Source organism: Drosophila hydei, unplaced genomic scaffold, assembly GCF_003285905.1.
Source record: "Drosophila hydei strain 15085-1641.00,03,60 unplaced genomic scaffold, DhydRS2 tig00008122-arrow-pilon, whole genome shotgun sequence".
Lineage (NCBI taxonomy): Eukaryota > Metazoa > Arthropoda > Insecta > Diptera > Drosophilidae > Drosophila > Drosophila hydei.
The window spans coordinates 4,497,934-4,523,904 of NW_022045833.1; the positions used below are offsets into that span (position 1 = coordinate 4,497,934).

The following is a 25,971-nucleotide window of genomic DNA, read 5'->3' on the forward strand; positions in this document are numbered from 1 at the left end:
CTCCCGCGCTGCTGATATTTCAACATTCAAGAGTTAATTTAATTATTAAATTTTCTTATATTACCTAAAGTACAAATACTGATTCATATATATTAATATTAGATTTCATTACATTATCATGTCATTAACAGCAGTGCCCATCTTATGCACAAATAACAAATTCATATTACTAGTAACCTAAAAACACAACAGGTGGCGCTCTCTTCAGTTTCTTTAGTTTTCAAGCAGATAAAGCTTGTAAAGGTTTTGATAAAATTATTTACAAGACAAAACAAAAAGTATAACTTTTGTACAACTTTGAATACTGTTCATATTGTCAGCCATGAGTTGAAGTTAACGATACAGACGTCTACGCTCCGCATTTTGTAACGTAATGGCAAACAGTCCGGCAACTATGACAGTTAGTAACTGCAATTTGAATTAGTTAATGAAGCCAGTAGAGTATATAGATGGATACAACTTACTTCGAGACCCACAACAGACCAATCAGTGGTGCGCTCATATCGGGTGCCCATGACAAACGCAGCAGCCAACCGTTGGTCACAACCCGTGGTATATAAATCCGTTGCAATGCTCGAATTCTGATTTAAATAACAGCTAGCGGGTACGCGCAACCTGCTCGAAGCATAATCCAGAGGTCCCGACTTGCCGCAACAGTGATACTGGATAACAAATAATAATGAAACTTATGTAATTCAATTATAGTTCGTTCTACCTTGATTTCATAGTAGGACATGCTGTCATTGCTGTACAGTTGCTGCTGCCAGGCAATGTGGATCGTCTCATTGGCCAACAATTGAAAGTTGATTGGTTGCGCGAATATAACGGTAATTTGTGCGCATATCAATGCTAACAAAATGGCGACATACTTAAAGGGAAAATAAATCAATTTATATACTCAAATACTGAAATAGATCCGCTACTCACAATCCAGTTAAGGCGAATGTCCTCACGCAGTGCCGCAATGCAGCCATAGATGGTGCTGCCGAAGAGCAGTATACCCAACACTATGCCCAAAATGCAGGGTATGCGTATGGCCAGACTTTGCGGGAACACGGCTAGGGCATACGAGCAAGCAGCTATGGATAGTGCTCCAAAAACCTGATAGAAATGCACAACCTTCACTCTCAGGCTAACTGATAACTCTTGATGTATTCGTTAATCACTCACACAGCAAAGAAAATCCAGTACGAACGAAGCGATTTTGAGGGTCTTAGTACCGCAACTCATGCTTTTTCTGGATGCGAATATTCTAACCAATTGAATTCAACTGAGCACGAGGAAAATGAAAATAATACCAAAATCAAATGAAGCACACAAATGTTAGTCCGCAGTGTCCACTTTTCTAGCTTAAAGGCATATTGAGATAACACAAATAACATGTTGAAGCTCCACAGCTCTAGCTGATAAGGCGATAAAAAACAGTCTGAAACAGCTTTGGCAAGCGTCAATAAATTATCGCTCAAATTGATATGGTTGTATATATGTGAGTAACAGATCGGCTATTGCACTCAGCTCATAATTAGATCGCATGTTTGATATGCACTCCAAAGGTGCCAGCTGCCAAGCAGAACTAAATTATACAATTACACTTAAACAGTTATAGGAATTTGAGTTTGCGAGTTGAGTTAGTTAACATTGTCAGAATGAAATATTTTTTGTCTATGAGTGGGTTGAATTAGCAAGCGGTGTTATCAGCAAATTGGCTTAGACAATGTTCAGCGGGTAAACCAGACTGTGTATTACCCTAACTCCACTCTATTTAGCTTGGGTAGCATATCTGTGTTCCACTTATGTTTAACATGCTTGCTCATCGAATTCCTCTTTATTTCAATTTGTTTTTATTTTCATAATTTTTTCATTTCATCTGTGCATTGATCCACAAGTGATTTGATTTAAATTTAATTAAAAAAAAAAAAAACAAAAATTCGTATTCCACTAATTTTTCAGTTGAAAAAATTTGTTGATTTATTTTCTATATTTTTTACGCCATTCTAAGCATATTCCCCTTGCATTTCACTTTAATTTTTAAGCCTCAGCTAATATGTTATCTGCCTACTTTGGTGCATGTATATTTGCAATGACATCATCTCAACCATGTTCATGGGCGTGTCAACTATATGAATGTTGTGTATAACTCAGAGTCTTGAAAATAAGTCATTCGTTATATTGAGTTAAACAGAAATGGGGGCTTTGGCAAATATCTGATAAGCAAAGTCTCTAGGGCTTTGCCTCACGTTGGCAATGTGGCATTTCTCGCAGTGTAGCCTCTTATTATTATATTTTTGTTCATTTTAAACGCTCTCACACAATAACTACCCATACAATTATTATCGCAACTAACTGACGGTGAAGCGGCACTCGGCAGTTTTTTAGTAATTCAGTCTAAAAAAGCCGTCAGCGACAGAGGTGCATCGATTTTCGATACAGTCGTTTATAACACTATAACATAGAACAATAGCAAAATGGGTTGTGCAACGGCATTGATCAAATATCTTGTTTTCATATTCAATGCTCTCTGCGCGGTGAGTAACAAATGAAAATGAAGAAAAAAACAATGGAAAACAAAAAAGCTAATTGTAATTAATTCGAACTGAAACGCAGTTAGTCAGCATCAAAGTTCAGCCAATTTTTTGTTATCAGTGGCATATACACATATGATGTATGGGCTGTGAGTGTACATTGTATTTATGCACATATAGATAGACACCTGGGTGCGGCACAGTGGAAAAAATTAAATAATTTCCAAAGCTGTTTACCTGTCTGACACATACTACTATCTAAATGGAACAAAGTGTTATTTCATAACCGATTTCCTCAACTTGAACTTAATTGAGTTTTTTTTCAGATTTTGGGCATTACCGTTGTTGTGGTTAACTCGATTGCCCTTAAAGATGTTGCAGAGGAGACACGCCCCATTGTTATATTCTTCATTGTGATCGGTTCGATTGTCTTTCTGATCTCATTCTTTGGCTGCTGTGGCGCCATCAAGCAAAACACATGCCTCACCTGGATGGTAACTAAATGCATATAAATATATCTTTACATATTTTGACTTTAAGCTCTATATTTGGCTTTGTAGTATTCAATTATTATGCTGATCATCTTGGTGTTGTCCGCCGTGCTGTGCTTTGCCTATGTGAGGAATATTGATGAATCGCAGATCGCGCATGAACTATTGAATACTGCCTGGAGCAAGCAGCAGAATGGCACGGATGCCATGGCCATCTATCAGACGACGGTAAGTTTTAGATAATTTAAACGATTTTAGAACTTACTTTTTTAGATAAATTAGAATTTGTATAATTACTAGAATAGGTAGAAAATGTGTAGATATATTGCTATTTTTGGTATACTTATTTTTAGTAAATATATATTTTTAGTTAGAATTTTCTTTTGGTTTTTTATGCATTTTTTTAGAGTTTTTTTTTTATATTTTTCTTCATTTATAAACACATTTTTTTATTATTTTAGAAGCTAGAATGCGAGATTTTTTTCCAATAATATATATTAATAGTTATAATATGATTCCTAGAATTTTTCTTAGACTTTTTTTTTATTGTGCTATTGATAAAATATTTTTAAATATTTATCTATAAATACATTAGAATTTTTCTAACATTATTCATATAAATATCTGAGCAAATTTTCTTGAGTTTCTGATATTCTTAGACATATTTCTAATCGTATATTTCTCTTTAACAGTTCAAATGTTGCGGCATATCTGGTCCCATTGACTATACCAAATCGAATCTAACACTGCCGACCAGCTGTTATGTAACAAATAGCACCACTACTACGTCTACCCACACAGTTTACCCCGATGGCTGCTTAAACAAATTGATCGATTTCTACGAGCAGGCCATTAAATTGGTTAGGGTATTTGGCTGGATTTTGATAGCCGTTGAGGTATGTGCACTTATCTCTATGAATATATGTATATATTCACTCTATTGACTCAACCTTAACTATCTTTCCATTTTTTCAGGCCGCTGCCTTTGTGTGTGCCACGATTTTGGGCATTCACTTCAACAACGAGCAACGTCGTTCCAGATATTAGGCGAGTTCCTAAATATGTTCCATTTGCATAATTTTATACTTCAAAAATGTTCCAGGAGTTTGAGTAGAAACTAATAAAGTATTTTAATTAAGCTAAATAATTATTTATTTGTTATTATTTTTTGGCTGGCTTATTTGTTTATATGCACTAAGTCTTGACCAGATAAAGATAAATGATCTTATATTGGATCAGAATACACGTTTTGAAACAAAGTCTATCAGCTAGAAAAACCGATTCTATATATATATATATATATATATATATATATATCTAAATTATATTATATAAATATCAATAACAAAACACTTCAACTTGACTTTGTTAGACATTGTTCTTTAGATGGAAATCACAGCTGATTGGCGATATAGAGGAGATAGTTAGCAAATTAATAAAGTAATTGAAATTAACATATAAATAAATTGTAAATTTGAATGAAACTTGTATATAAATATAATATGTGAGGCAAGATGCATCAACTGAGGCTGCTCATTAAACACTACGTTAATTAATAACATATAAATTTAAAAATATAAAGTGCTAGAACAAAGGTAAATTCGTGTGGGTTTTAAGAAACATAAAAGTCAAATGATAATATTATAATATTTTATTTATTTTATTTTTATTTTTAATTTTGATTTATTAGGTTTTATTATTTGGGAGCTCATAAATATCGTATTTTATGAATGTTATAAGTTTGCAGTTATAATTTATTTAAGAACAAAATTCTATATACCATACAGAGACTCGCCGCTGAGATTATAATACAGAGACTCGATTTTTTTGGCTGTTAATAGCTTGTTGAAAGTTTATAAAATATATCAAAATTTTTAAAATTTTTATGATTTTGAGCTGCAAATTTGTTGAGCTAGTTCGACTATTTTATAAAATGTATATGATGAAGCCATTTAAACTGTCATAGTCTTTAGGAGCTTCATAGAAAAGATTTCATTTATAGCTGCAAGAACCTTTCAGCATGTTCAGAGAGTTTAATCATATAGAAATTTATAGTAATATTTGTAAAGTAAATTTAAAAACTTTCATTTATTTGGCTACTCAAATTAGCTTTAACCTATTTTTATCTACTAAATTTTCTTTACCCTGGCAACCCACTTCTATCTATTATATTGTAACCCATATATCATATTTTGTGCTCTAAGCATGTGTCAAATTCAAAACTTTTGGCTAACACAGCTAAACGGTGCACACATGCAGAGCCTTGATTTTTGTGGATTTTTAAATGCAATTCTTAAGTGGATATGTTCAACGCGAATTCAGGCACGCGATCACATACACACACACACACACACATACACACCTGTCAAAGTAAACGGTTCTGCATGCAGCTGTGTCGACAGTTTGTAACCTAAGTTTTTAATTGCCACACAGCTAACTGTGTGTGTGTGTGTAGCACATGCATACAACAAATATAAACTAAATTACTCAAAATAAATAGAATTTAGACAACGCACACACAAATACACTCAGACACACATATGAACCGCTCTATAAAATAGTCTGAGTTGTCCTTAGACATGCCACTGAAATCCAAGCTAGAAACGATTGAAGATACCATCTGTAGGGGCAGGTGGGGTTAGCTGTAACTACTCCCCCAGCTCCACTCTCTGCTGCTGCTGGCATTCCCTAACCCTTTCTAAGCAAGGGTAGCAAACACCTTGGCTTACCGTTAGAGCAAGTGAGTGCGCGCTGCCTTGACTTTAGTTTTTTTGCATACCCTAACTGTCCATCTTCAAAGGGTATATTATGGTGTTGTTGGGCGTATGTAGCAGATAGATGAAGGCATAGCTGATATTATATAGAATATTTAGTCGTGAGTGAGATTGATTGATTGATTGTATTCGATTTGATTGGATTCTATCGCATCTCTAACGTCGTTCATATTGGCACTTATTAGATCAAGAGACTTGCAGAGGTCTATCAATTCAGGAAGCTAAGTCCTACACACAAATGATCGATAACTTTTTGCGTTTAAATCGATATCAAGTTTCAGTTACTTAAGCATAGCTCACAAGTTGGAGTCTTCACAATTCCAAAGTAGCCCATAAATTCAGCTTGCAAGCGCAGCTCAGCCTTTTGTGAGGGGTGTCTGCTAGTCGTGCAAGTCCATTTGGGACACTCTTACTTATTTTTGTTTTCATTTTTGGGGTTTGGCTTTGCGCTTTTATGTTTAGCGTAGTTAGAAGCCAGTCACTTTTGAGACGAGCTCACGTGCAGTTTTGCCAAAAATATAATTCGGCTAACAGTCAGTCAGCCAGTCAGCCGGCCCATCTATTAGCCAGTTAGTCAGTTCGTCAGGCAGTGCAAAGCGTAGCATAATTGGAGGCGCCTCATGAGTCGCATGCAAGCGTAAGTTTATATGCAAATAAAAGTCGTCAACATTTGCGCTTCGTGTTTGGCCTTGTGTGCGGGTGGCAGCAACGAAATTGGTTAATTTGTTGCCACCGTCGCTCCTTAATTTTGGCACATATTCACGTGTCGTAAACTTTGTGCTCGGCAATTAGTAAACCCAGGTAACTGCCCCGTGGCAGACATTACAGTGAAACTTCGCCCTTAACAACTATTGCCGCACATGTGAATGTGGTTCGACTGCTCTATTATATTTAGTTATCCCACACACACACACACAGACACATTTACATTTTATTGCTTAAGTAATAAAAGATTTATTGCTGCTGGTGATGCGGCAACTTCCTTCAATTTTCGTATCTGCTCTGAAATCTTTAAGCGTTCAAATTGAAAAAGCTAACTATAATTCGGATGGGATAGTTGTTGAGGAAATGCTGGAAGAGAGTCATGATGAACTTGAAGAAGAGAAAGAATGAGAGGGAACATAATAGAGCGAGTGTGAGAGGAGAGAGAGAGCGAGAGTAGGAGAGAGATATGCAGAGAAGGAGAAACAGGTGTGGAGAAAAAGGTAAAGCCAGTGGGGCAGATTGACAGATATGAGAAAGAGCGGCACAAAGAGGGCGAAAGAAACCACTCGACAGAGAGTTGGTGTGACAGAGAGAGATATGTAAAGAGATTGAGAGCGAAAAGGGAAGAGAGAGAGTCTGACAGCGAATAATAAGGATAATACTTTAGAAAGACCACAATACACGTGAAAGAGAGAGAGAGAGAGAGAGAGAGAGAGAGCATTAGAGAAAAAGTAGTGCTTATAACTATTTCTCTAATGCTCTCTATCTCTCTCTCTCAACTCAACTGACAGGTAATAGAAGACATAAAGGAAAAGCCTTTATTTATTTATTTATTTATTTATTTATTTATTTATTTATTTATTTATTCATATATTTATATATTATCCAAACAATCAAAGGAAATGTCGATTAATTAAGCAGATAATAAATAATACTATTTTAGTACTATTAATAATGAGTGATAGATTCATTAGAACTTTTCTGAATTTGATACTTTATTAGATCAATCAAATCATGGTGCACCTGTTCTATTCGGCTGCCCAGCACTGTAAATAAACCGGCATGCATTACCCATGCACTACCCCAATACAATCAGAGCGCATTCGTTCGAATTGCAAATATTGCTGTGGGTCTTATCAATTTAATAAGTACATAAATTGTAAATATATAAATTATATATATATAAATATATAATGTGTGTGTGAATGGCATATAGAGTAATAACTATCAGTTAACAGCAGCACGAACTTTGAATACGCTATGGCAGCGATATTTATACGAATTTTATGTTGGATTCGTGGGGCATCGCTGTTTCGCCAAGTGTCGTAAATGCAATCAAAGTACTTGAACTTTGCCCGTAAACCGCACAATAGCCGCGATTTCGAACAGCCGGATGCGCCACCTCGCTAAAGGTGGTTCCAGACCAAAACCGATCAAAAGTCATCAACTCGAAAGGCTTCGCGTGTTCATAGCTCAGAGCTCAAGTAATTTGCCCGACCCCAACACTGGGCTCAGAGACCAGGTGGAGAGAGGGAGACAGCGAGAGAGCGGGTTGTATGGGGCAACACTTTGAATGTGTGTTGCCTCCTCTGCATGGTGATGACACCCACATCGCCAATTGCAATTGGAGCGCTGCCTTTGACTTTATGATAAGCGGCACGCAAGCCGGAAGAGTTCGCCTCCAAAACCAACAAAATTCCGATCCGACTATATGGATATGGCGCTGCCAGCAGGGGGGACGACAGCCTGATGTGCTCGGCGTGTCGGCATGTCAGTGCCGAGACATCGTCATCGTCATTGTGGCTGTCAGTGTGCAGATAGCAGTGCATGGAATTTGTTTAACCTTAGCCAGTATCTTTTGTTAATAATATAATATATATATATATATATATAGTTATGTCTGGCACTACGGCCATGTCCACCTGGAGCGCAATGAAGACGCGGTATGTGCTCGCTGTGGCTGTGCTTTAATTAACGCCTTTAGCTTTCCATTTTCCCCTGCAGCATCACCGCCTCGGTGCGGACCACCAATCGAATGAATGCGCTGCTCTCCGAGTCCATGTTGAGTCGACGGCGAGCGCTGCAGAGCGCCGACCAAAGCGAAGGCGGTGGGGCTGGCGGTGGAGGTGGCGAGGGCGGCGAGCGTAAGGAGAAGCCCAAAAATGATTGGAAATTCTTTCACACCAATTTCAATATGGAACGTGCCCATAAAATTATTGAGGATTGCATTGAGGAGCGTTTGCTGTGGGATCGATTCAGTCGCAACTTCGATTCGTGGCGTGCGCTGCAGCTGGTCGAGAGTCTCGCCGCTGAGATACGGGATCGGGTCAAGAAGCTAAACCACAGACGGTGAGTATTGCAAAAACTATAAACCACAAATCGGCAACCCAGTTGAACCCATTAAAACTGAAATCTATACAAATACCTTACACAGCCATCGCATTGTGTGCCTGCTGTCGATTGTGGAGAAACAGAATCAGGGCATCTATCAGCGTATGTGCCATCTGATGGATGAGAAGCGGGATAATTTTACGCAACTGGTTTACGAGCGACCCACCTACTTCATGATTGCTGTCTTGTATCTAGTCTATCAGGACTAAATGCCAGTGAAAGTTCTAAAAGCGAAAATTCAAAAAGCTTTAGCCAGTGCACAAACCAATTGAGAATTAAATGAAGTTGAGGACTGTTTTAGAGACATTAGACCGATTTAGCATGTAGTCAAAATTTTAGAAAAATATGAAATTGAAAAATAAAAAAATTAATTAAAAAAAATTGAAGTAGATTCATTTCATCTACTGAAGGCCCCGGCGAGATTCGAACTCACGATCTCCTGTTTACTAGACAGGCGCTTTAACCAACTAAGCCACGGCGCCCTTCTGGTTTCATTGGTAAATATAGAGAGCTTAAGAGCACTTATCTGCATTCGGTTTCTATTTATAGCAGTCGACTTCAAAAGTCCATTGTTTAAATTAATATTTGTTCACATGTTCGTTCCGTGAGAGATATAGGAAAACAACAAGATAATATATATTGATGGAAATGTGAGTTAGAGAGAGAGAAAGAGAGATAGATCTATATAGAGGTATATGTATGTATGATGGATGTGTGCATATCATATCTTGAAGTTCTGATTTTGTTATGAAACTAAATTAAAATTGAATTTTAAATATTAAAAATAACATCGTTATTCAAACAATTTAATTTTTTTTAAATATAAATCGAAAATGTAGCATATATATTGGTATAATTATTATAAAAAGAATGAATAAAAACTGAAAATTTATTTATAGATAGCAAATTTTTTATGTGGTTTTGTTTTCAGTTATTTATATTTAGACTAGTAGAAACTGAATTATGTTTATTCTGAACTTAAAGGTGATATTAGTTAATATAAAAAATTAATTTATTTACAATAAATATATTGGATTAAGTTATAAATCAAACATTGTTTTAAGAAATTGTTGGATATAAAATTATATGTAGAACAAAAATCAAGTTTAAATGGATTATGTCATTTGAAATTTACATTTTTTTAAATTTTCCCAAGAACACTCATTTTATAGGGTATATTGTAACAATTACCTTATCTTTTCGCACTATATTTATTTGATTATAAAAAGTAAATGCCTTACATATAACATATAGTTCGGCTTATCAGCCGTGTCGCTGTTAGAAAAAGCTAAATAAAGAAAAGCTTTTTTACATTTAAGCTTTTTTTCAGCACTGCAAACTTTTATGGCTATTTTTTGTTTGCAGCAGCAAGTGCCATGGCTGATTTTAACGATAATGGAAACAATTATTGAGGCAATTGTAGCCATGTTAATGGCAAACAACAATAACAACAGTTATGGCAACACACGTACGGACGGAAAACGGAAACAACAATAAATGTCAATGGCAAATGGCAACCGGCAAGCAGATGCTGTTGAATTTTCTAATTGAAAAATATTTTCTTTTGAAAAAAATTCAACTGTTGCACACACAGTTCGTTTCGAAGGCCCCGGCGAGATTCGAACTCACGATCTCCTGTTTACTAGACAGGCGCTTTAACCAACTAAGCCACGGCGCCATGCGAGATGTGCTCGTCAAATGCCCTAAAAAAGGTGGCTGGACAAAGTTCAAGAACAGAATCATGAATAACTGTGCACAGGCACAGAAAAGCGCCAAGGAAAATAGCTGTATATTTAGAACGAGAGGCAGCGCGGTAGGGTGGGTAGGCAAACTTTTGTTTGGCTGCAAGAACTAGTTATGTAATCTATGCCATATTTATCTACAACTTGCGCCAGTCGTCAAAGTATTTATAAGTAGACATATCTCCCGCTCTCTGCCGCGTTCTCCCGCTCTCGCTCTCTTTCTTCGCACACATACTTGTGCAGCTGGCGGTGGGCATGTTTGTCTATGTGGAGCTGAAGATAAATGCAAATGTTGGCCAAATGGAAATTATTTGTACTCTTGCGGCTACTCACACACACGCATGTCAGAGAACTTGAGCACTTGTAATGTATCTTTGAGTTCGCCTGCTAAACAGCATAAAAATAGCTGAAAGGCATACACAAACTCCCATTCTCCACTGAATGTGGCTACTGTCAAAGACTTTTCTTTGGGCTCTTTTGCCATTTGTGGATGGAGTTTGTCTTCGATTCGTGCATAAGGCAAACCTGTGTGCAGCCTATCTTTAAAGTTTCTTCCTTATGTCTGCACATAAATCAAGCGAACCTTGAAACAGTTGCTAAACACATTAACACTAAATGCCATTAGGCTTACTACTAACAATTCCCGTTCCAATAACAATTGCCCCCCTTTATTGAGTAGCGCAACAGTTAAACACGCACGACAAACTTCTAATTCCCAATTACCAACTTCTAACTCCAACTGTAGCTGCGTTTCGACCAAACTAATTGCCTGAAGTTAGTTGCTCATCAAATTGCCGCATCATTTTACGCAGATTTTTATCGCACAGCCAACAACAGCAGCAGCAGCCGCCACAGTTAACCAGGGACCAGGGTCCAGGGTCCAGTGTCCAGGTCTAGCCCAGTCAACACATGCCCAGCCAGCTCTAGTCTGTGTACCTAAAAGTATCTAATGCGTTTCCTGTGTATCAGCCATGTAGTCTGATGTGTTGTTACGTTGCCTGTATCTCGATGTGTCTATCTATGTTTTGTATACCCTGCAACAAATAGGAGCAGCCAACGAAGATGCTCTAGTTAGACTTGACAAGGAAAACGTAACTAAATAAATAAAAGAAAATTCAATATTTAGCTATGGAGACTTGAGATCATATCGAACGTTGACCTCGAGCTACTTACCTTTCAACATTTTATTATAATCAAAATTTTACTTTATGTCAACTAGTTCAATATTTTGTAAATTTATTTTATAAAATCAAACTATAAACTTTCACTCTACAGTCAACTATATTTGAAAGAGTATTCGCAGTGCGCTGAACCGCCGTTAATCGCTTTTCGGGCATGTAACATTGTAATTTGGCATGGAATTGAAGCGAATGCTTATCAGGACATGACTCCAATAAATTCGCTTTAGCCGTTTGGCGCTATCTCTCACCAGGACTGAGGCGCATTTAACCCAATGTAGCCTTAGCCCCGACTATATATAGAGCTCAAAAAAGGGATAGAGAGAGAGAGAGAGAGGGAGAGAGCAACAGACTCGATCTCAACGCATAGTTTGTGCCTTTTGGTGCCTGTCTGGCAGTGCGCGGCAATTGAGTTTTTACGCAGTTCGACAAGGCTATGGACAAAGTGGACAAGGAGTGGGAGTAGCTGGAAGATGTGGAGCCCAATGTCAATGTGTTGGCTTGCCTTTGGCTTAGCTGCGGGCTGTCAAGAGCTCCATTTTCGTTTCTTTTTTTTTTGTTTTTTTTTTTGATTTTTCAGGGTTTTTCGCTGTTGTGTGTGGGAGACAAATCTGCTTTGTTTTTATCTGATGCCATTTCGTATTTAGCTGCAGCTTCTTATCCTGGTGGGAATGCGTACATTTGTGTGGCAGGATTAGAATGTGGCGAGCGGCAGGATGTGTGAGGGTAGAGGCGAGCCAGGGCGAGCGGGATTGCTGCTATGATATTGTAACTTTAACGCCATTAATCTGAAGCAATTTCTGAGCCAATTTCTGTTGAAATTTTATAATTATTACGCGAGAGCAGGAGTGGGCGAGGGAGACGTAGAGCAGCCCACACAAGTGCCATAAAAGCCGCCAAGCGCCAATAATCTTAATTGAGCGACATTTCAAAAGCAATTAGAACCGAGCGCCAAAAAGTCTGCCAATAAAACGCAAATGAAAATGAAAATGAAAAGGAAAAACAAAAATGTGAAGCAATTAATGAACGAAACTCGGGTCAGAGCGTTTTATTCTTCAACTTTGCACATTTGTTTATATCTTTCTTGCGTTTGATAATTTTTCCAAAACAACAATTTCTGAAAATAGAAACAAATTGAGGATAAGCTGTAGTAATAATAGAAATAGTAGTAAATTGCAGTATATAGTACTGAAATGAAGTAGAAAGTAGTATATAGTAGTATAATATAGTATGCAGTAGTAAAAAGTAGTATATAGTACTCAAAGGTAGCAAAAAATAGTATATGGTACTAAAAAGTAGTATACTGTAGTAAATAGTAGTATATAGTATTAAAAGGCAGCAGAGTAGTCTATGGTTTATATTACTAAAAAGTAGCAAAATGTAGTATATAGTAGTAAATAGTAGTATATGGTACTAAAAAGTAGAAAAAGGTAGTATGTAGTCGTAAATGGAAGTATATATTATATATTTATATATATGTATTAAAAAGTAGTAAAGTGTAGTATAAAGTTGTAAATAGTTTATGGTACTAAAAAGTAGTATATTGTAAATAGTAGTATATAGTACTAAAAAGTAGTATATTTTAGCAAAAAGCCGTATATAGTACTAAAAAGTAGTATAAATTATTAAATAGCAGAAAACAGAGTTTAATAGTAGTAAAGAGTAGAGATAGTAGGCATATAGTATAGGTCTATGACTCAATAGTAGTAAATAGCAAGAGTAAAGAGTAGTAGCAAATTGTAGTTACTAAGGAATGCAGAGAAAAGCAGTATGAATGCGTTCACGTATCTCTATGTTGCTAGGCTTCTATGTATTGGATGTTTCTATAAAGCTATATATATTATATACATTAACACTCACCTTATACTCTGACTGTATAACTTAAACTCCTCAGTCAAATTGGCGAAGACATCATTCAGAAATATGCGGACGAGTATGAGCTCGATGTTCAGGGTGTAGCGTAGTTCCATATGGCAATCGAGGGGCACCAGCGCGCGCATGGAGCCCACTCTGCGGAAATACATATCGTGTATCCTCTCACTGAATTCCTGTCGATCGATTTTGCTCGTCTTGATCTGCTCATTTCGTTCGATGCAGAGCCCGAACTGATGCTGGGCCGAGACTTTGAACTCCTCCAACACGTTTATCTCGGCGATCATCTTCTCCAGCTGGCTGCTCAGCTGGCAGCGCATGTCCTGGACCAGTAGCAGCTGCTTGCGTGCCCTGTGCAAGTGCTGCATGCGACTCTGCAGCTGGCAGCGCAGCAGGCAGTTGCTGCGACGCAGCTGCTGCAGTTGCAGTTGCCTCACGGTGAGGAAGCAAGTGTCCTCTTTGGGGGAGAGGCTGGCGCCGTCCAGCTCGCAAGGATCGGGCGGTGTGTAGATCAGCTGGTCTCGCAGTTCCTTTAGACGGGTTTTAATCTTCTCCAGCTGCTCGTAGGGCGTGTCCAGATCTGGCTCCTCCACATCAATAGAATCATAGTCATAGCTGGAGGTCAGTATTTCGCTCTCCTCTGGACTAATCAAGCCCGCCGCTTGACACGTGTTACCTTTATACCAATAGCTAACAATTTTATTCATATTTACAAACGGTAACTATAACTGTATATTGAATTTAACTTAACTCGACTTGACAGCAACTGGCCGGATCGTAAGCTCGACAGTTGCCCGCCTACGTTTTCGACTCCTATTTAATTGAGTTAAACAAATCTGCTGCCCTCGTTTCACTTTCAATTAAATAAACAACTTTTCAGCACCGCCAAACCACCCAAGCTCAAGCCACCCCCACCGATGTTTTAACCCCTAATTTATTAATGACTGTCGGCATTCGTCAGCAGAAGGAAGAAGAACTCAAAAAGTTCATATTTCAAAAATAGGTTTCTAACAACCGGAAACTGAGGCAACAGCTAGGCAGAGAGATTGTTGCTGGACTGGTAGATACCCTGTAGGAAAAGACAGACGAGCGGATGTTTTAGTAGAGTGCAGGGTATTTGCTAGTGTGTCAACTCTCTCTTTCTGCTCCTGTCCCTCTCGTAATCTTCTTTTCTCTGAGTCATTCTCATTCTTTCTTCTTTGCTCTCTCTCTCAACTCACAAGTTCATTTACTTCAATGAACCAGTTCTTTTGAATGTTACTGAATAACTCTTATAGCCAATCTTCAGTCTCGATATCATATTCACAGCTGACTGAACCCCCCTTTAAGCAGCAGCCCTTTAACACAGGGTATCAAAAGGCAAAGTTATCAGTCAAGGGGGTTGAAAGGGTTGGCAGCCGCTGACGCGCTATTGGGCACCATTTGATTAATGACACAAACAGCTTAAAGGGACAGTCTGGCAAGGGAGGCGAAGTGGAGCAAATGGGAGGCCATGGCTGACTTTAAGTGCAAGCTGTTTGCCTTGAAAATATTTGCACAGAAAGTTTCACTTTTCGTTGAGTCTTGTCACGTGCAGCCGGGCCAAAACAGAAACTAGCGCCCTAGCACCCCCCTCTAAACCATATCCATATCCATGTCAATAACATTGGGGTGGCCCGCCCCCAAAAATTCTGCATACCGTTGCGCATTGTGACATGGCAGATGAATTTGTTGAAACATGTGTTCCTCCAGCTGTGTCGGCATTCGGCACTGCAGCTCCTCCTGCCACGGCTCTCCTCCTGCCTAATCCTGCTTCTGCCGGCTGTCAGCTCTGACTTTCAGTTGCTTCCACGTGCAACTGATACAGATAAATTAAATTTTTTTCCTATTCTGGAGCTCTGCATTGGAACATTATTTTTTTGGGGTGCCAGCACGCATTTTGATTCCTGTCCGTGTATTAGTTTCTGTTTATTGATGGTCGTGTGAGTGTGTGCGTCTCTGAGGGGGTTGTCGAAACTTGGATTGGCATTATAAACACGTAGCCAGAAATGGCAGTCAGAGCGTTTGTCCATATTACTTTAATAACAACGTACAAAATAGGTTTATTTGTGGTCTTAACGTTTGCTGTGATATGCACTGAAGTGGGCGTGGCTGGATTTTCTAATCGGGTTTCAGTTAAACTGGACAGAAAAACAAGTAAACGCAGTTAAGGGTTCAAGTCTTGCAACGAGTATATCAAATGACTCCCAGACTTAGCTTGATATAAAGATAAATAATAACTCAAATTTTCAACAGATTCGCTTTCTGTCTACTCTGCGTACAAGCGCCATAAAATATTGAATGTTCAAATCGCAGACTTTGCTAATATGCAATCAGGAATATTGCTTACATAAATCACATCACACACTCGCACAACAATTTGTTTATATAGATATACCCGTACACATATTTAGATATACATGTTTCCAATACGCGGCATAAATCTGAATATTTTACAGAGACGCCTTTAAGCCCCGGCCAAACGTGACTCAATTATAGGGCCAGCAGGCAACTGTTTATGCCACCCACCCACTCACACATATGTGTGTGTCTCAGATTTTTATAGGAATTTCCCTTGAATACACTTGCAGCGAGCATTTTAACTGTATCATAAAATGTGGAACTCATAAGCGAATCCACTGATCAATGCAATGAGAAATGCAGATATAGAGAGCCCTCACAGCTAAAGCAAGTTGTGAATCTCTTCGTTCAACATTTACTCCTCACACTTTTGATCCCGTTAGATGCCGTGATAAATGTCGAACGCATAAGGGATAAATGCAAAGAGAAAAGCAGAGATAGAGCGCCCTCACAGCTAATGCAAATTGTGAATCTCTTCTTTTATCATTTACTCCTCACTCATTTGATCCCGTTATATGTTTGGAGCACCAACACCAGGGAGCACGTAATGCGAATGCTAGAGCAGGGAGAAGTCAAGCAAATGGATCCTATTGGTTGCAAATACTTTTTATCCCATTATCTGAGTTGCGTGTGCAGCTGAGAGCGTACTAAATTAAGCTATTTAGTACGGGCGCGTCGTTCGTTTTGATCGGTCGAATCTGCGCCGCGTGTATCGAAAATAGTTTAAAATCAGAATTAGTTAAAATATATAGCACAAGGTGTGTTTACAATGCGTCGCGTGAGTTTATGAATTGGTTTTCCCACTCAGCTTGCTGAGATATGTAAAACTAAGTGAAATATGCTTGATTCATTGTTTTTTATGTGTGCTGTGCTTTTACACTGTACGAAAATTGGCTTCATTAAATTACAAGTAAGAAATAATTTATTGTCATAAAGTTTGCGAATTATACCTGTAAGGGCATTTATTGGTCGGTGTGCAGGAAAATAGTTGTCTGTATTTCGCTTTTCTCTTTCTGCCAATGTGCAAAAACAATGCATAATTCTGGCGTATGGCAAACCGAAAAATTTATGTGCAAAACAATAAAATTAAATTGTTCTCGCATTCGACATTCACTCTACTTGCTACAGTTTACATTCCACATCTCGCATTCCACATGCCATATGGAACATGCTGCAAAATAATGAACTCATCTAGATGAGAATAATAAATTTTTGAGCAATGTGGCAGTCAAAAGCGGAAACGTTGCGCCATTTTATAGCCCACCCTCTGGCCACACTTGAGTCTGGGCAAAAAAGAGCTGAAGCTTAGGTCGTAAACCACAAGTGCGCGCATTGCCAGCGACTTTGTCACATTTCAACTTCCTGGCAGGACCTGCATAGGACCTGGCCGCCCCACGCTGTTGCTGGAGTGTTTAACTCATGAACGCCCACTTTGATTTCCATTTGAATTGGGCGCACAGACGGCAGCCACTTGTAATGTCGTCCATATGTGGCTCGATTTATGGGCCCTGTAGCCGGGAGGCAGTCGCGCCTGCCCTCATCAAGCTGCATGGCAATGTCAAGTTTGGGGCACGTTTTCAACTTTAGCAAAGTAGTTGATATGGAAAAAAAATATATACAAGGAATGGTAATAATAACAATGTGGGGAACAAAAACCTTTAATGCAAGCAGCCGTTGGGAAATTTTAACATAATGAGTGCCGGGCTTAACAGTAGAAGGTTTAACAGCGACTTAAGGTATTTAAGAAGAGCATACTGTGTAGTCGATATGGGATATTTTTCGACAATGAGTTTCGGCTCAGCTGGAATAGTTTAACATAATGAAAGTGGTTTCAGGGCTTAACAGCAAAGTGCCGTAAATTAACAGCAGCTTAAACTATGTAAGTGCATTTTCTGTATTCGGTATGGGATATTTTTCGACAATGAGTTTCGGTTCAGCTGGAATAGTTTAACATGAGAGTGGTTTCAGGGCTTAACAGCAAAGTGCAGTAAATTAACAGCGACTTAAGCTATGTAAGAAGTGCATATTCTGTATTCGATATGGGATATTTTTCAACATTGAGTTTCGGCTCAGCAGGGACATTTAAACATAATGAGAGTGGTATCCGGGCTTAACAGCAAAGCGCAGTAAATTACATTGCAACAGTCTGACTGCAATAGCGGAACTTGACAGCAGTACCCATAACAGCAGATGTTCTTATCATTAGTTCGTCGAACAGGAAATTTTTAACATAGATGCTGAGCTTAATGCCAGGTATTGTTAAGCTATACTAAATCATAGCACAGTAAAACTTAGCAGACTTAAAGAAAAAAATTGCCAAATTTGAAATTCTAAAAATATGTAATACAAAAAACTGGAAAGAAATACAGTCCTAAAAATTCCGCCTACACAATCCATGGGGTAAGCATGCAAATACAAAAGCATAGCACCCACAAAAAAAAGATTTCATATTCCATTGAGCATAACTAAGCCTTTGCAGGCAATGTCCTTTTCACACACACTAACACCCAAACAGCGCAGAGTGGCCAATGGGATTGTCGCCTCAATTTGTCGTGGTAGCTATGGCCAGGCGGTGCAGTTGTTAGATGATTCAAGCGGTGTTTTGCCCAGCGAGCAGGAGCAGTTGATGCGTCAGCTGCTAGAACGTTTGCAGGGCATGAGAAAACCGGACTCTTTAGTCGCTTGTGAGGAGCTATTCAATGAGCTACAGTTGCCCGAGCTGGATGTCAGTGTTATCAATAGAATGAACACGCATTTACCACAAACAGTGCTGACCGAGATTCACGAACAGATGCACCTACTTACCTTCTTCGATTTCTACAAGCAGTTGGAGCATGTGCAGTGGGTCGAGCACACGATCATATGGCACACGCTGGTCCTCTACGAACACTGCACCAAGTTGAAGGCAGCACAGAAGGCGCTCGACCAGATGCAGTCGATGTCTGTCCTGCAAATTGAGCTGTATATCCTGTACGGATTGCTGCTGCCCATCAGCATTTATTTGGCATCGTTCTTATTTTGAGCGTAGTAATAAACATGTTTGCTTGTTCCCATAGTTGGCAAAAATACTTTCACTTGCCTCCCTCCCGTGCTTGGGCCATGCAGACGTTTCAATTAAATGCGCGCAACGTTTGGCAATTTGCACGCACACATGTGCCCGCCTCTCCCGCTGCTCCCGCCTCTTTACCAACTGTCCGGAGTTGGCATTTTGAAAAATAGATTTCTAAAACGTTTAAGCTTCTGCATGTGTCTTGAATTTTAAAACTTGTGCTTCATATTAAAATTGCGGCAAGGTAAAATGCAACCTAGACGTTGCCACACCCCACTTTCTAGCCCCGCCCAGCTTCCCCTTAGAGTGGTAGCCACCCCCATTGTAGCATATGCCTGCGCCGCCAAATAGCAGGAACGTGACCAAACTTTTTGTGACTCTTCTTTGTGCGCATTGTTGGCAGGCGATCATTTATCTTAAATGCCAAGCCCAGGAGCCGGGGTAAGGCCAGCTCCATTTCTTTGTATGCTGCCAGCTAACGTCTTCTTTTGGCCACCTTTATATACATATATAAATTTATATATATATATATTTGGTTTTTTTTTTTGGGTTGGTCATAAGCTAGGCAACCCACTGGCTGTTGCCAAGGTGCTCGCGCGGGCTGCTTAATAAGCGGATGCTCTAGCGGAAGTGGACGCTACTGCTGAAAATTCATGAACCTAAGCGGATTTGAAACGCAGGACAACGCCTGACTGAGTTATTAGTTCAGCCAAGTTGCAAGCTGTAGAAAAAGCGTGACCAACGAGCTTAGTAGGGTAAGAATGATTTAGGGGAAAGGCGAGTTTAAAAATTACAAAGAAAATCGAAAACGAGAAACTTCTCAAGAGGAACTAATAAGTGATTGCGAAAGGAAACGTAATCTGGAGATATTTAAGCAAAGAATTTGCAGTTCTAAAAATACAGAAAATCGAAAGCGGGAAATAAATAAGCAATTAAAGAGGTATATTATTAAAGGTATTAAATGCAGATTGCAAGCTGAAAAAGTTGTAAGATATTTGCTTAAGTTAGGAATTGTAGCGGGCTTTTTAAGTACAATAAAGACTGCTTCGTTTTTAACTGAATTAGATTAATGAACTATAAAATTTTTTAGTTACTTTATGCTTTTAAATATGGCTGACTTAAAACATTCTAACAAAAAATTCAATAGAAATTAACTGAAATCACAATTGCTCAAACCTTTTTATTTCCGATTCACCAGCTTCCTGGGTTGAACGACTTTAAACATAATTGAAATATTCACTTAAGAGTCTCTATAGCTGTATCTCGTTTATCGTTTATCTATTTTTCAAATATGACAAAAAAAAAAATGAAAATCTTCAGTAAAGGCCAGAGTTTTGGCAATAAACACAGCTGCTTATAAAACTTTTTCGAAAAACAATTACAGTGCAAACAGAGACCCAAAGAGAGTTGCAAACGTCCTACCCGCCTGCTCATAACTTTTAAATTTTGTTGTTTGCTCTCAGACTTTGTCTACTCCTGCGAGTGTGCATGTGTGTGTGTGTGTGTTTGTGTTTGTGTGTGTATTCTACTTCACCTTCCTTTGTTGGCCTGTGTGTTGTCGTATTAAAATTGCAAAAATTTTAATCTTTTTGGAAAGTATTTTACATATTCTATAGATTCTTATAGTAGTAGGACGTAATGTCCCTATTGGGTTTTTGCTGCTGCAGACGCTAGCTGAGAATTTATGTATGTATGCAGGCAGGACAATTTCCCATGGTTGGCAAGCAATAAAAGGCATATCCTGTATAACGGTGATATCCTTCCCCATTCCGCCCTTTCCTGGTTCTCTTAACAACTTGAGCATTGGCTGTTGCCTTTGGCAAAGAGCTGGCAAAAGTTTTTGTCCTTGCCAACGACGTAAAATTTTTATAGACACGTAGGTGAGTTTGTTTGGGTGTGTGTGCGTGAATTGTTGTGTGTAGGTGTGTGTCTGTGTGTGTGTGTGCTTAAATCCCAGTTTACTACTTTAGGTGTTTACCACACAAAGGCCAAAGCCGCCGCCGCTTCACGCTGCAATCGTCGAATTATGCAGAAATCAGGGCTGGAGTCGAGGGGAAGCTGCGACGAAGACAGTAACTGAGATTGTTTCTGGCTGGGCTTGGCTCTGGGCTTTGGCTTGATGAAAGATTTTTATCATGCAAATAGTTGAATAGACCTTGCCACTGCCACTTTTATGGTAGCTACTAAATTGGATTTATATCGGCATCTGCTTTATACATCCAGCAGCTGGCAGCTGGCAGCTGCCAACTGTGCTTTAAGCCAGGCCAAAATAGAAAACTTTGCACATTTATCAACGCGCCTCGAAATATGTTTTAATCATATTTATCACACACACAAAGTTCAGTTCCTTCTGCTACTTTTGGCATGCCAGTCACACAGACGGGTGGGCCATTTAACGTGACCATGCCCACTTAACTTATTGACATTCGACTTGGCCACCAACAAAAACGGTTTTTGTATATTTAACGAACCAGCAAAATCTTCTGCTTCAATACAAAAGGAAATGCGAGTAGATGTATTTCCATTTTTTTTTTGGCCAGAGGGCGCGTTGTCCTTTTTTGGTGCTTGGCTATTGTTGTTGTTGCTATTGTTGCTGCTGCTGCTATAGCTTTGTCCTGCTTGTATGCTATAATCCCAGCGCGTGCTGCGCATCGCCTCGCGGCGTTGTCCTGTGCGTAGTCCTGTGCGTTTGTTGCCTTTTGCCTTTATCTAATTTATTTCCCTCTGTTTATACCCTGCCAAAGGGCATATCAATTGTCTCACAAAACAGGCAAATAAAATCGAAAATATAAATTTTATATTAAAATTGATATATTAATAAATAATTATGTATATAGCTATTTATTTATATAATAAAGATAGCTTAGCTCTATGTGTAAACTGGTATTTATAGAGGAGTAAGCATCTCATATGCTTGTCGTTCTCTACATATGCATGCAATCTGACTTCTATAACATACATTAAAGAACATATAAGCAAAATCTGTTGCTCAACATATTTTGATGCTGATCTTTAATTAAAAGTCTCAGCTTCACGTTTTCTTTGACTGCAATAGATACAATTGATTGGCAATAAATTTGTAGCACTTTAAGTGTATTTAGTCTTCGACTTGCCGCAACTTGATTCTTTCTTTTTTTGTTGGTTGCGGCTTATTTGCATTTGCTTGTCAATTTAAAGCATCTTCCATCATTTGTTGCTGCCCTCACATTCCCCCACTAACGCCCACTCACTCCATTCTCATTCTCCTTCTTCAATTTGCCTGTTTGTCGATACTTCAGATTGAGTTTTCCGTTGCTTGTTTGGCATTGATGATGGCATTATTATTATTATTATTATTATATGTTGGCGCCTTCTCCATTTCTCTTTGTTGCTGGTGCTACTGCCATTTTCTTATTTGGCATTACTTCCGCTTCCGTTGGCTGCCACCAGTCGCCATTATCATCATCAGCTTCTCAGGTTCTTCGGTCGCTGCTGCTGCTGCTTTGCATGTTGCCATTGTTGAGGCAAGAAAAGTTTTTCGTTTTTCCAACATTTTCATTCTTTGCTATTCTTTTGACATTTTCATTAAAAATTGTGCGTAAAGTGAATTATGTCGCGCGCTTTTTCAAATTAAATGTCACGAAATTTATGTTCGCCTCTATTGAATTTTAATGATTTGTAATGTAATAGGATTTTGATTTCATTAATTATGGCTTCGGCATCATTGGACAGACGCAAATTAGTGACGCGTGCGAGAGGGAGAGAAAGAATTTGAGAGTTAAATGATTTATTAATCAGACGTGCCCTAAAAATGTTTCAAAGAAACCTTTTTAATGCCAAAATACATGAGAGAAAATAATAAAGAAGGGCAAATGAATAAATAACAAGGCGATAAAACCTAAGACTGAGAATAACTAAAATAATAAATAATATTACAAAATAAATAATAAAGTAAAATGGAATATATTTTAAAATGTATTAATGTATTAATAATAAAATAATAAATAATAAAAACTTAAAAATATTATAAAAATAATAATAAATATTTATAAATATTATTTATTATATATTACAAAAAAATATATTATATTATTTATATATATAATATTATTTATTTTATTATACATAATACAACATAAACTTTTTAAAACTTTTTCGAAATAATTCAGAATAATTCGTGCTTCAAATGTTTTTTTAACACAATTAATTGTCTTCAATTTCATTTTAACGCCAAAATGATCATATTAGATGAGTTCATTTATATTTAAATACATTAAATAATAGATTAAATAAATAACCGAATGTAATTAGTTGGCTGTCCTCTTTAATTAGTTGATTTTTTGGTCACTTCTGGCTTTTGGGTTGTTTAAAATATACCACGAAGAAAAAAGTATTTTAAAAAATATTGTAAATTGTTATATAAGCGCAATTAAGGGCTTACAATAAATGCGTGCAATTAATGTGGAAATTATTTATTCAGTTGTAAAATGTTTGTGGTTCATTATTTGGTCGCAATGCATTTTAAATGAATTCACGACAAACGCACCAAATGTTATTTTACGGCTAATTGAAATTCAAATGTGTAGAGTAAAAAAATACGATAAAAAGCATTGTCAGGTGCACTTTAAGCCTTAAAGTTGTCTGACCGCAGAAGCACGTGTTAATGAAGCAGGCGGGGGCTGTGGGTTGGGCGTGCGGCAGTTGGTAACTTCAGTTGTGATTGTGCGTCCGCAAATGCGGCCATGAGCAGTCGCACATAATCCTTAATGCAAACATGCAGCATGGTGGCTACAGCTGATGTCAGGACATGCACAGGTAACACAGGTAACAGTGCTAGCAATTTGACCGCTGTCCAGCTCTGAATTTATGCACTATCCAAACACACCCACACTGACTAGACGCTGCGCCAGGCCAAACTGCGCGTTTCGGTTTTGGTTTAGGCAAATGGAATATTTAATTAAAACAAGCGCACACAGAATGCTGCATTAGAGCTGAGTGCGTGACACGAGCTAGGCATGCCCCTGCATTGTAGCCCGGCACGAGCTCAACTCTAGCCGTTACCCCACACTCTCTCACACATGCACGGCACTTGGCATCCGGCAGCAGCTGCTGCTAGCTGCTGCCTGCTGGCACCTGCAACCAGGTGCGAACCGTGAGCATATATCCAGGTATATGTACGAATTTGCGGTTAAAGCCGGCATTTAATAAAACTGCGGCTGCACTTGAAAGTCGACGCCATATGTGCATGATATTTTAATAGCAATTTTTAGCAAATGCAAAAATGGCAGTAGAAGAAAAGGCATGAACAGATTATTTGCTATATCATTTATGGGGGCCTGCATGGTCATAATATTTAAATGTTATGCGGTGCTGGCTTTCAACGCCTACCCTACGGGCATGATGATGTCGATGATGATGTCAATGACGATGATGATGATAATGGTGTTGGCCTTCGAGAAGCTCAAAGCTCAAGACACTTTGCCACAATAAAAGTGTGGCCATAAAATTATATTGTCCACGCAGTGCTCTCTGGTGTCCGGCAATATTCCAGAGCCCAAATCGCTGCCAGCTTAGCCCTCATCATTGCTCAGTGGGTGTGAGGTGGTGTGCGATGGTGTGTATGTGTGTGTGTATGTGTATCGAATGCGTGTGTGTGCTTGTATTTTTATTATGCTAATAATACGCACTGGAATGGGCTAACCAATGGGGCTTTAACAGTTAACTTGGAGTATTATAGCAGCTAAAAGAGAGCAGGAGTAGGAAGAGCCAAAGTCGTAATATATGTGCGCCTAGAAGCAGGCACTGATTTTCTGACTCTGCTGCTTTTATTACAGTTTAATAGCCTAAATCCGCATCGCAAATTTATGAGCATTTAAATATACATATATAAATATATATTTTTTTACGTTTTATTATTTACAACAGCTGCTTGAGCTATTTATGTGCAGAGCAGCAGAGAAAATGCCTTTTAAGTATTTACAAGCTTTTCGTGTTGAGCAGATTGAAGTAAAGTGATTGGAAATGGTGATGTTTGGCAGCTAAAATAGAGTAAGCTGAAAGCTAGATATTCGAGAAATTTATAAAAAATGTGTTTTTGATGATTGTACGAATAAAATTCATATTGAAACCTAAATTTCAATCAACAATCAATATAGTTTAGATAAACTTATAAACTATCAACTTGGCTTAATTTATGAGCAAACATTTGCCTCTTTAATGGGACATTCCGCATTTATTTTCACTTCAGCATTCCGTAATTTATTTTATTTTTGGACAATCTAAAGCGTTTGGCTTGATTTCTTAATTTAAAATTCAATTCAATTTGGTTGCCAGCCCTGGTTGTTGTGCAGTTAAATCAAGCGTTGCGCTGTCTTTGTATTAACAGTTCATTTTAATAATGGCTCGGCTTACACAGCAACAGCAGCAGCAGCAGTGGCAGCAGCGGCAGCAGGAGCAAGTCCTTGTAATGAAGCATTAATGCCTTCGCCTGCCTTTCATGTTTGTCTTGACACGTGTACAAGACATCTGAGTAGGAGGGCAAAGCTCCAGCTCCTGCTCATTGTTCGCTCGCTGCTGGAGTGTGTGCCAAAAGCATGTCAAGATTTATGTCTCAGCTCATTAGCAAGCTAATTTGTCATGTGTTTCGCCGTGTGTTTTTTGTTGTTTTCTGCGTGACTTTAAATTTTTCAACACTTTAATTGAAAATATGCTCGAAGGTAGCCAGGCTAACAAAAAATTGCCCAACTTTTGTTTGTAGCAATGCGGAATTAACTGTGTTTAAGTGCCACAGCTTGAAAGACAGAGTGAGAGTGTGAAAGAGAGAGCGAGGCAGTCAGCAGGACATTCCGCGTAGCTAATTTATGGCCACCCCTTTCACTTTCCACCATGG

General features: G+C 38.4%; 5 protein-coding genes and 2 non-coding genes across 9 annotated transcripts; 3 read left to right on the plus strand and 4 right to left on the minus strand.

Moving 5' to 3' along the window:
- Positions 1–125: 125 nt before the first annotated feature.
- Positions 126–1,395, minus strand: LOC111593888 (protein late bloomer). Its single transcript, XM_023306955.2, has 5 exons — positions 1,171–1,395; positions 928–1,101; positions 716–868; positions 465–662; positions 126–408 (listed from the first exon to the last, which is right to left on the minus strand). Exons 1-5 carry the CDS (start codon positions 1,228–1,230, stop codon positions 334–336), a joined length of 660 nt encoding a protein of 219 aa, XP_023162723.2. The 5' UTR covers positions 1,231–1,395; the 3' UTR covers positions 126–333.
- Positions 1,396–2,370: 975 nt separating this feature from the next.
- Positions 2,371–4,138, plus strand: LOC111593885 (protein late bloomer). Its single transcript, XM_023306951.2, has 5 exons — positions 2,371–2,525; positions 2,849–3,016; positions 3,083–3,241; positions 3,706–3,909; positions 3,989–4,138. Exons 1-5 carry the CDS (start codon positions 2,466–2,468, stop codon positions 4,058–4,060), a joined length of 663 nt encoding a protein of 220 aa, XP_023162719.1. The 5' UTR covers positions 2,371–2,465; the 3' UTR covers positions 4,061–4,138.
- A 4,261-nt stretch (positions 4,139–8,399) lies between these two features.
- Positions 8,400–9,139, plus strand: LOC111593943 (tctex1 domain-containing protein 2). Its single transcript, XM_023307032.2, has 3 exons — positions 8,400–8,435; positions 8,497–8,841; positions 8,927–9,139. Exons 1-3 carry the CDS (start codon positions 8,407–8,409, stop codon positions 9,090–9,092), a joined length of 540 nt encoding a protein of 179 aa, XP_023162800.1. The 5' UTR covers positions 8,400–8,406; the 3' UTR covers positions 9,093–9,139.
- Positions 9,140–9,291: 152 nt separating this feature from the next.
- On the minus strand, positions 9,292–9,365 carry Trnat-agu. The gene has a single exon. It is a non-coding gene; the product is annotated as a tRNA-Thr (tRNA).
- A 1,122-nt stretch (positions 9,366–10,487) lies between these two features.
- Positions 10,488–10,561, minus strand: Trnat-agu. Its single transcript has one exon. It is a non-coding gene; the product is annotated as a tRNA-Thr (tRNA).
- A 2,261-nt stretch (positions 10,562–12,822) lies between these two features.
- LOC111593867 lies at positions 12,823–14,455 on the minus strand. The gene is made up of 2 exons (XM_023306927.2): positions 13,664–14,455; positions 12,823–12,920 (listed from the first exon to the last, which is right to left on the minus strand). Exons 1-2 carry the CDS (start codon positions 14,380–14,382, stop codon positions 12,842–12,844), a joined length of 798 nt encoding a protein of 265 aa, XP_023162695.2. The 5' UTR covers positions 14,383–14,455; the 3' UTR covers positions 12,823–12,841.
- A 3,874-nt stretch (positions 14,456–18,329) lies between these two features.
- LOC111593880 lies at positions 18,330–19,180 on the plus strand. Of its 3 annotated transcripts, none has more exons than XM_023306947.2 (2): positions 18,330–18,454; positions 18,570–19,180. In XM_023306947.2, the coding sequence occupies exon 2, from the start codon at positions 18,681–18,683 to the stop codon at positions 19,074–19,076; it is 396 nt and encodes a 131-aa protein (XP_023162715.1). In that variant the 5' UTR covers positions 18,330–18,454; positions 18,570–18,680; the 3' UTR covers positions 19,077–19,180. The 3 variants fall into 3 exon arrangements, with proteins under 3 accessions (XP_023162715.1, XP_023162714.1, XP_023162713.1); XM_023306946.2 differs by having other exon boundaries at positions 18,525–19,170; XM_023306945.2 differs by having other exon boundaries at positions 18,534–19,168.
- Positions 19,181–25,971: the final 6,791 nt, after the last annotated feature.